The following is a 10,544-nucleotide window of genomic DNA, read 5'->3' as shown; positions in this document are numbered from 1 at the left end:
TCCTTAGGTATAGGTCTTAATAAGTTTGAGTTTGGAAAAAGATCGCTTAGCTGTTGCGCAGTCACAGGCAATCTCAGAAACCACATGAGTACACACTTCCCCGAATGTGGATGTTACACTGTCTTAATCTTTAGAATAAGTGTCGTGGCACACTCAGAACTTGTCACTGTCATAATCTACCACCAGCATTTTGGCAAGTTGAAAAATAGATGACTTCTGTGAAATCTCTGCTTTAAAGCAAGACCTGAATGAGAGGAGTTGTGTTGGGAATGTCGGTGCAGTGTCCGTGCTATGGTCTGACAAACGTCTTGCCTTTTCAAGCAGTTCATCATCACCTGCGAGTTGAAGGGTCATAGGACGTAAAGACTCAAACACATGACAAGTTTCTCGCATACTTGCAAATCTTTGGGAGAGCTGACTGATTATGATGTCCAGAGTTTATTAAATACCTGCACTTTGAAGTATCTCTCTGCATCGGTTAAGCGCTCATCTTCCGATAGATCGTCAAAGGTAGGCTTCACTCTCCGTGCTCTAACATTCTAAAGTTCTAAAAAAAAAAAAAAGGAGGCAGGGCGTGGGTAGCGACGGGCCCCGGGAGGTCACGGGCCCTGGTGCGACTGCACTTGCTGCACCTACTATAGTTACGCCACTGAATATGAACGCATTTCATCACACCTGACAATTACGGAGCTGCCGGCTGTAGCCTATGCGATTTTACTGATTCTTGAACTATCAGCGCAGTGTAGACTTGCGCGTCTTTTTTAGATGGTGAACGTAAACGAAGGAAAGCCTAATTGGACGGGCAAGACTGACAAGTAGACAGGCCTGGCCGTGCCTACGCGTATGCTTGGTAGGCAAAACTAGTGGGAAATGGCTGTAAACAAATTTGGTAGCCAGAAAAAAGAACATAAACAGAGGATAGAAAATACAAAAAAGGAGGGAGAGAACGCAAAGAAGGTAGGCCTATGGTTCTTGGCTTCACATTCAGGCAACAGACGAGTTCGAGGATACGGTAGGACAATGATGACATTAATACAGTAGCCCGCTGTGGCATGGTCGCTTGCAATTGTATGGTTCATCTATATTATTTTAACTAATTGATCTGAATTGGTTGATGTTTCTCCTGGTAGCCTGTGCTCGCCTGTGCTGCGTGCGTATACCTAGACCATAATGGCTGTTGCGGTCGTGGGCGTGTTGCTCCCCGGCACAGAATAACGTAGAACCGGCCCTGTCTAAAATCAAAAGACTATCACTGTGCGTGTGTGCCGGTAACGTTAACTTCTGGTCTTGACTCACTGCAGAATGCAGCGGCTTGTTCACTGCACTGGAGAATACAGCTAAACAAGTTAAAGAAAGGGAAACGACACTTCATATTTTTAATGAATTTCTAAAATCAAATTGACTATTGAAATCGAGGTTTAGGTTTGGATGTAGGAGCGATGACGCCCCCGCCCCCCCTCGGCTCTTTTCACAAATCGCACCCTGACTAGGTTGGCTTGTCAGTCAGTGTGGAACGCAACCTCAGACCAACGCAGAGGCCAAAATAAGGAACTGCAACCTAATTCCAGTGGCTAAAGCTCTCCGGAACATTTCTAGTGGTTCTCATAATGCATTGATGGATTTGCGAGACTCGCAAAAGAAAGTCAAGATCTCGCAAAAGAAACTCGAGATCTCGCAAAACAAACTCAAGATCTCGCAAACCTAGTCAGTGTTTGTCCCAAGTACATACCTTTTCTCAGTTTTTTTTTTTTTTTAACTTCTTTTTTTTTTTTCGTGTCACCTCACAGGCTCCGTACATCTTTTCTCACTATTTTTATTATATAATTTATACTCTTTTATTGCACTTGTTTTGTTATTTTGATTATTGATGTATGTTTTGTAAACTCAGGGTATTGCTGTAAAAGAGCTTGATGTTAGTTTTTCCCTGAATAACAAATGGATGATTTCTGGTTTTGCTTTATGTATTTGCTTCAGATTGATAAATGTCCTGTATGATTGTCCTGTATGCTTGGGAGTTATTTTGTGTTCTATAAGCTCTTAGATCATGTAAAGCGCTTTTTTATTTTGAAAAGTGGCAGACAAATTAATTTGCCCCGTCTGGCCTCGCCTTGCCTCGTACCGTTACTGAGATGCAGTGGGTGTGTTCATTTAACAGTCAAATCCCCTGGAGCGAACCTTGGGATGCAAAGGAGACATAAAGAGAGAAACACAGAGAGAGAGAGAGAACAATAGATATATAGAGAGAAAGACAAATACAATATATATAGAGAGAGACAAAAGATACATAGAGAGAGAAAGATACGGAGTGAAGAGAGGGAGTCCCATCTACTGTGAGGACAGAAAACATCTCATTAGAAACCTCGGCAAGGTGAAGTTTTTCCTTATTGGTGTGAATCACTTGATAAGGCTTACTGGAAACAACACTGTTAATGTTTGATTTGTCAACCCCTATACTGTGTCTGAGTCGAAACATCAAGAATCAATGGATTCTTACAGATAAATGCAGTGAACTCTTGAGTTACCTTCTCTAATGAATCATTTGTATTATTTCCAATGAGGTGAAATGTCCTTGTTGTTTGTTGTTTTTGTTTTTTCACAGAGAGCACAGCAAGGTTGCTTTGATGCGTCCAAAGGAAACGTCTTTCAGCATGGGGGGTCTACTCCTGCTGCTGCTGGGTAAGAATCTGCCACAACTTCAAAAATGATATCATATAATATGATGTACCCGGTAATATAATATGATATGGTGGTTATGGTGTCACAGCAAGTCACAAGTAAGTCCCAAGTCTTAGCAGTCAAGTCCAAGTCAAGTCCCAAGTAAAGATAGAGAAGGGCAAGTCGAGTCCAAGTCCGTCCCAATCTTTTTCAAGTCCTGAACAAGTCATCAGGTACTCTTCACTTAATAATGCCATTATTAGACTATCAATCATAATTTTAACACATCAATCTAATCTACAGTATTCTTTCATAAATACAGATTAAAATATGTTCAATGTTTCCGTCTTGAAATCTTTTACGATATATGCATGCGCATACCTGTGTAATACGCACGTGGTGCATGTACGAAACGGATAGCTACATGACATTCAGCCCAGCAGCAAATATTGTTTTTCCACTGTAAGGATGAGTAATAACTTGACTGATGGCATTTCACTGCGCTAGGCCTCCATAGACACCTAGAAGAACAAGACACTGTAGATACACATGGTGTATCCAAATAAGAACATCTTTGTGTAATTATAAATACTGGAAAATGTACATTGTTACACTAGCTCCATTTAAATATAGCTATGTCTAGTCCACAAACTAACATTGTTTGTGCCACATGTATAGCACAATATTAACAATGATAAGCATGATATTAAGTTGGCACAAAAAGCTTTCATTCCTTTGGAAGTAAAAGTATGACATGATGCTTGCTAGACATTTGCTGTTTGCAATTAAAAGTGAATTATGAGCCTGGTAGCCAGAAGCCACCTAGCTAAGTGGAGTGCATTTCAATCGGCATACCATGTGCTTCATGTAAACAAATTATTGAAGACTTCAAGACTCATCAGTTCCATTTCACAAAGGCAAAGACAACTCTTTATATTCTTGTCCATTTTCCAAATCACAGTGAGTAGCCTATGTCAAAGTGCCCTGGCTCTCACAGTTTATAACAGTAGGCTAGTGAGAACCGGATAAATCCGTAATTTCCTCTAATCTCGTCTTTGTTGCCTTCATGATTTCCTTTTATACGTATTTAAAAGGAAATATCAATAGTCATCAACAATGACAAGCCAGCTGGAACCTGCCACTCATTTTCTCTCCAGTTTGCAGTAAAGCTAGGCTACTATTTATAATGTTGGTCCTTCCTCTGTCTCTTGGTGCCCTACACAAAGTGTGTGATGCGTCCTGTGGTGGTAACAGCAGCACTGATCACTGCCTGTTTGTGTCCACTATGTCTTTTGTTTTTTTTTCGTTGTGGAAGTAAAAGCATCTCTGGGGTGACTGGTCCACGATCAGGAAATGTTTTTTTTGACTCACAAGTCAAAGAGGCAAAGTCCGAGTCAAGTCTCGAGTGAATAGTATTCAAGTCCAAGTCGAGTCTCAAGTCATGCCGAATTTTATCAAGTCGGGTCATTAAAATCAGTCTGACTCGATTCCAAGTCATGTGAATCGAGTCCACATGTCTGATAAAATCTATATCTATCTATCAGTTCTGCACACCCCTCAAGCCACGTCAGCCCAAGAGGGTGACCCCTGTTACAACTACACTGTGCTGAATGACCCCTGGAGGGCCACCACCAGCCTCATCAACATAACGATCAGATGCGACCGGAATGTCCAATGGCAAGGCTGGTACCGGATGGTCCACCAGGGGGTGAGCGTTCGCATGCCCGAGACCTGCGTCCCTAAGTATCGATGTGGCACCCATGTACCCCTCTGGCTGAACGGTGCTCACCCTCGCCCAGAGAATGGCATCGTGACCAGGGAGGTGTGTGGACACTGGGACGACAGCTGCTGCCATTTTAACTGTTTTTTGGCGTACTGTGCAGGTAAAGTGCTCTTGTGCTGGTATGTGTTTGCTATAGTGTGGGAGTAGATTTTCTCATATCTTGTATCTAAAACATATCTTCATATCACTCATATCTCGTATCTAAAACATATCTTCATATGCCACACAGACTTCCCTCCACCAACTCGAGCTACAACGACCTTGTGATTTTTAAAACTAACAAATCATGGCCAGTTAATTGGATCATGATGCTGAATATAGCTGAATTTTCTGTCATATTTTCATACACATATTTTTCAAAAACGTATGTGTGAGATTTGCCGGGAAATTTCATGAACCCGCTGACTAGTAAACATGTGCTAAATCTTTGATTTTGTGTGCGTGTGCCACCTGGTAATTTGCATAGAGCCCAGGACATATTTCCAACAGAGGTTGAAGTTGAAGATGGTCTTGCAGAGAGAACCCTCCCCTGCTGAGATAGCCCAGTTCTCCTTACAGGTACCACCCCCCTTATAGCCCAGTTCCCCTTACAGGTACCACACCCTTTATAGCCCAGTTCCCCTTACAGGTACCACACCCTTTGGTCAGTTCTCCTTACAGGTACCACACCCTTTATAGCCCAGTTCCCCTTACAGGTACCACACCCTTTATAGCCCAGTTCTCCTTACAGGTACCACACCCTTTATAGCCCAGTTCCCCTTACAGGTACCACACCCTTTGGTCAGTTCAACTCACAGGTACCACACTTTTGGTCAGTTCAAGTTACAGGTACCACACCCATTAGTCATATTGATTGCCAAAATGTTGGAAGCAGAAGTTGTATGTATTGTATGCGTGTATTAGATATCCCATATATCCTGGTGTACAAAATGCCTGGGGTGGTTCTATTTCTATTGATGTGTATTGATGAGTATGATTAGGCTACATGCCATTTGTTGGTGGCACCGCTGGAACAGGGAGGTTGGAACTATTTCCTGTCAGGGGCTGTGTTGATATGCATGGGACTGTCAGAGAGAGGGGACAGTTATACCCATGGAGTGCTGATGGCGATAGAAGGTAAACTAGGGGAGGGCAGTGCCAGTTATGCCCATGGAGTGCTGATGGCGATAGAAGGTAAACTAGGGGAGGGCAGTGCCAGTTATGCCCATGGAGTGCTGATGGCGATAGGAGGTAAACTAAGGGTGGGTAGTGCCAGTTATGCCCATGGAGTGCTGAGGGCCTCATGGGGTGTGATGTTTGAAAAGGTCAAAGGTCCACTCGTTACAAGGTTCCTATAATAACAATAGTACCTGATTAGACATAGAATGTGATGCAAACTGATTGTCTGTTATTGCAGATCAGGGAGAAGCTGATTCAGATGGGCTACCCGAATGACACCACAGTCAAGATGGTGTGACTCTGACCCAGCAGAAGAGACGATTCATCTTGTAATAGGATCTGAAAGATTCTTTTGGAAAAATGAAAACGTAGAAAGTCATGATTTACTATTAAAAGATTTTTAGCCATGTAATTGCTAAAATCCAGCTTGCTCCAAAACAAATAAAAATGTGCAAATACTGCAATGTAGTGATAGATAACCAGTGTGAAACAACTTAGACTTAAAGGGTTTTAAGATTTAAAAGCTTAGAATTAGAAGGTGTTATATTAAAGCATAAAATTGTTTTTGCTGATATAACCTGTGTGATTTTGTCTAGGTTTAAAGAAAGTTTGCTTATAAAACTTAAAGTGTTTATTTAAACTTAAAGAATGTTTGCTTAAAACATAAAGTCTGTTTGCTTAGATATCAAATATTTTGTGTTAGATTTAAAGTGTGATATGCTAGATGACATGTGTTTTGAACATAGTGTAAGAACATAGTGTAAGAACATAGTGTAAGAACATAGTGTGAGAACATAGTGTGAGAACATAGTGAGAACATAGTGTAAGAACATATTGTAAGAACATAGTGTGAGAACATAGTGTGAGAACATAATGTAAGAACATAATGTACTAGTAGTAAGAGACTAGACGACAGTTAGGGGCCAACAAAAAGTCAACTGGCAAGAAGGGAAAAAAAGCAGAACTATTACCTCACAGCAAGACAGAATAAGAGCAAACGTGGACATGTTCAGCCAGCTCAAAGGGTATAAAAAGAGAACGCCCCCTTGATCACTCTCTCTACGGGGGCAGCCGTGGCCTACTGGTTAGCACTTCGGACCTGTAACCGGAGGGTTGCCGTGGCCTACTGGTTAGCACTTCGGACCTGTAACCAGAGGGTTGCCGTGGCCTACTGGTTAGCACTTCGGACCTGTAACCGGAGGGTTGCCGGTTCGAACCCCGACCAGTAGGCATGGCTGAAGTGTCCTTGAGCAAGGCACCTAACCCCTCACTGCTCCCTGAGCGCTGCTGTTGATGCAGGCAGCTCACTGCGCCGGGATTAGTGTGTGCTTCACCTCACTGTGTGCTGTGTGTGTTTCACTAATTCATGGTTTGGGATAAATGCAGAGACCAAATTTCCCTCATGGGATCAAAATACTAATTTTTAGTGGGTGTATGATAGGGATTTTTGGATCATGTGCCTGACCACACTTATTTTTTTTCATTGACACACCTGTGGGCGCAATGGTCAATGGAAGTGGAGCGCATGGCGAAAAATTCATCACTGACTCGGATGTACGATATGAACAAGACATGCGTCTCGCTTGGCTAAGATGGGGCCCAATGACCTGACAGGGCGAACAGGACCCTGATGCAAATATCCCGCTTAATATAGATATATAAATAATACATTACAAAACATTATCACGCTTGTTACAGTATATGGCTACTTGCCAAAATGAGTAAAAACACTTCACATTTTTAAAAATTAATTTGCCATCGGTTCTTGGCCACTGAGAAATCAAATAGTTTGCCACACAAATAGAACTTAGAAAGGTTTCAGCAAGTGTTGCGTGACAACATACCGGTACAGTACTTGCTGACTTTCACTTTCAATGAAGTTCCATTGCAATGAGCAAACCAACTACTCGTGGAATGATATGAAAAGTGTGAATCTATTGCCATTGACAGCCGTCATTATATATTTTGCAGCATTCATTAAACAGATTCAACAGACTCCCAAACAAACATTTTGAAACACCTTCACATAATCTAGACACATTTTGAAACAATTCTATTGCATTTAATTTCATTCATTTGTCTGTTACAAATGTTATTATTTTGTCAGTGGCATGGTCTGTGTGTTATTCTTAGATAGCCTATTAATGATATAAAAAAAAACTATATGCCATTCAGTGTATATGAGGTGGATTTAACATGTAATTTTGAGGTGTGTTGGAATAAATGCTTAATTTGCGAACTAGTATTCTTGGAAATAACACTGTTAACGTTTGATTTCTCAGTGCCTATACTGTGTTTGAGTCAAAACATCAAGAGTCAATGGATTCAGATAAATGCAGTGAATCCCTGAGTTACATTATCGAATGAATCATTTGTATAAATTTGAATAAATGCTTTTATTTGTGAATTAGACACACCTTCTAGACTTCTGTTTGCTTGAGAAAATATAACCCAGCGTTTTTGGTGGAAAGGGAATTTGAGATGTGATTCAGTTGTAAAATAAAACCAATAAAGAATTTTTAACCCCTCAAAGTGGATGCCCTATACATATTTCATTAGTATTGAAGTTGTGTTTGGCAAAATGAGACCACGCTGTTTACCATTACTGCAAAACTATCCAAAGGTATGTGAAAAACATCTGCATCACTGATAATGTAAAACTAAATTTTTTGGTATTGAATAACCAGGACTATTATTGGGGCAGTTTTGCAACAAATTCCATAAAAATAGTGCATATAAGCAATTTCTTCATTGTTGGTCACTGTGACAACAGTTTTTTTTTTTTTTAACATTCTAAGGGCTGAGCTACACCAGGTGTAGCTCATACCTCACATTCTCATTTAACACATGCATGGCATTGCTATGGATATCTTACCGCTAAAATGCACTGGAGCTGACAGGATTTTCCAATAATAAAGTGGATTGTATCGCTGATTGAAGATTGTATTCAGATTGCTATTGTTTTTTTAGTTCTTTTAACTCAATTTTACCAAACATCCTGCTCAACAAGGTATTCCAGGTAAAGTATAATAATTTTCTGACAAAGTGGTCAATGCTGTGTGACAGAATCACATTTCTGTCAGGGTTACATACAATGTTTAATCTACCCAAATATATTTATTTACTTATTTTCACTACATCACACTTTCACTATATATTACTTCCTCACTATTGTCACTTGAAGTAGTTCACTGACTTAGTGACCTTCTAATTGACTAGCCAATCAGGTGTGGTGGAGGTCATGAGCTGGAGTCTCGCTTTAAACAAAATAGGTGAGCAGCAAAATGCAGTGAGCTGTCAAACAGGCGGGGAGTTGAATGTTCAGGCAATGCGTTGTGTCGGAGGTTGCGGTAGCTCGGTGGAAGTTCGGAAGCGCTTTGATGGAAGTAAACTAAAACCTACGTATGGACCTATTGGACTACTGGAAGTGAATGTGGATTTTCGTAACGGACGTGTGGATTATAAAGCTACTGTGCTATTGGATTAGTGCGAAGTGTTAGGCTACACTTTTTGCCTGGCTAATCGAGTTTATACCTCCCTAAACCTCCTCCAGAAACTTCGGTTTCAACTAGGCCTACGTCGTTTTCATCTCTTCCTTGCTGCTCTCCTCCCGGGACACACACACGCTCATATAGGCTACACACACACACAGGAACACTTGCTGCCAGCCCCCCCTCCTAGGCCGCTCGTTTTCATTTGTTTGTTTTTTGGTTATTGTTTTGTTTGTGTGCGTCGCCATAGACGTATCGTTTTGTTGGATCTATTGAACTGTTGTCGACGTCGCCGACGTCCTGAACTGAATGACATTTTGTTTAATACACTGCATCACCTGCTTAAAAACCATATGCTGTGTTGTGTTTCTTTTCTTGTCAACTTTAAAACGGGAAGGGTGATGGGGTCTTAATACTGACACGGCAGTTTTAACGCTGCCTGGCGCCCAACATAATAATTTTCTTTTCTTGTGTCAGAGGCCACCATTATGACATAGTGGTTCCTTCTCTTTTTGATTAAATTAGTGGCCTTTAATGTCTATAAACTTTTACGCCTCTGACCATCCGTCTCTGATATAATGCCAAAATAGGGCCTGAGTGTGTGAGACAGTCCTGCCTTGTAGCTCATCATCCTCTACCAGTAACCCTTTGCTAAACACCACCATCTACAGGCCGATGGGTGTACAGTCACTAAATGTTCGGGCTTTAACAATACTGTACATCAAACTATCTTGACTATCTTGTTCATAAACGATGGTGTCAAGACTTCTCATTTTGATGACACTGATGGCAGTTTCATTGACATAAATACTTGCTTTTGAGGAATGGAATATCAATTTTGTAGCCTGACGTAGTCATACTCAATTCTAGTCAGAATATGAGTCTGATACTGCTCCATTGGGACGTAATTATGGGGCATGTTTCAACCGATACAGGGGGGGAATGCCTATGCACTCAATTGGATAGACCTAACCAACCTAAGCAACGAAATAGATTACCGCAAGGTGTAGGAAGAAAACACACAAATCATCCTTCTTCTCCACAACTGCCTTAACATTGTTTTCTGGTCTTTTGTAAAAGTTAGTGCCATCAATAACTCCTAGCCTACAACACTCATTAGCAAAATCTAAGAGATACGTAGGCCTATAGGATAGGCTATTAGGAAAAAACTGATATACTGATATATCCCCTCCGTTTTTTAGAAATAATTCTGTTGAACACTGATATGCTACAAACATGTTAAACAGCTGGATAAGGCTGTCGCAAAATCCTCGAACAGGTGGTCCATCAGAGATTTCAAACGAACGAGGGAACATGTCGCAATGCAACAGTGCTGTTCTCCCTTGATGAAAGTGAAACCATGAGTTTTCCCACATCTCAACTTTGGCCAAAGTTTTCAGAAATAATTGTTTTCAGTGATAAAACCTCATTAAATAATATGCATTTTCTATATGGGG

General features: G+C 41.0%; 1 protein-coding gene across 4 annotated transcripts; it reads left to right on the top strand.

The window, feature by feature from the left end:
* The first annotated feature begins 676 nt into the window (after positions 1-676).
* Positions 677-7,553, top strand: LOC143102807 (pancreatic secretory granule membrane major glycoprotein GP2-like). Of its 4 annotated transcripts, none has more exons than XM_076266618.1 (5): positions 677-850; positions 2,600-2,676; positions 4,200-4,538; positions 4,905-4,996; positions 5,835-7,553. In XM_076266618.1, exons 2-5 carry the CDS (start codon positions 2,622-2,624, stop codon positions 5,892-5,894), a joined length of 546 nt encoding a protein of 181 aa, XP_076122733.1. In that variant the 5' UTR covers positions 677-850; positions 2,600-2,621; the 3' UTR covers positions 5,895-7,553. The 4 variants fall into 4 exon arrangements, with proteins under 4 accessions (XP_076122733.1, XP_076122731.1, XP_076122734.1 ...); XM_076266616.1 differs by lacking the exon at positions 677-850 and adding an exon at positions 859-1,012; XM_076266617.1 differs by lacking the exon at positions 677-850 and adding an exon at positions 2,220-2,368.
* The last annotated feature ends 2,991 nt before the right edge of the window (positions 7,554-10,544 follow it).

Source organism: Alosa pseudoharengus, unplaced genomic scaffold (genome assembly GCF_046254945.1).
Source record: "Alosa pseudoharengus isolate Yale_2024_CS ecotype anadromous, Long Island Sound unplaced genomic scaffold, YU_APseudo_1.1 YU_APseudo_1.1_scf_4, whole genome shotgun sequence".
Lineage (NCBI taxonomy): Eukaryota > Metazoa > Chordata > Actinopteri > Clupeiformes > Clupeidae > Alosa > Alosa pseudoharengus.
This window is presented reverse-complemented; position numbering and strand designations above follow the sequence as displayed.

Coding starts and splice junctions, on each gene's coding strand:
- LOC143102807 (XM_076266616.1), top strand. CDS start 966: ATGGTTCTTGGCTTCACATTCAGGCAACAGACGAGTTCGAGGATACG. Junction 2,677..4,199: donor TCTACTCCTGCTGCTGCTGG/GTAAGAATCTGC, acceptor TCTATCTATCAG/TTCTGCACACCCCTCAAGCC. Junction 4,539..4,904: donor TTTTTTGGCGTACTGTGCAG/GTAAAGTGCTCT, acceptor TAATTTGCATAG/AGCCCAGGACATATTTCCAA.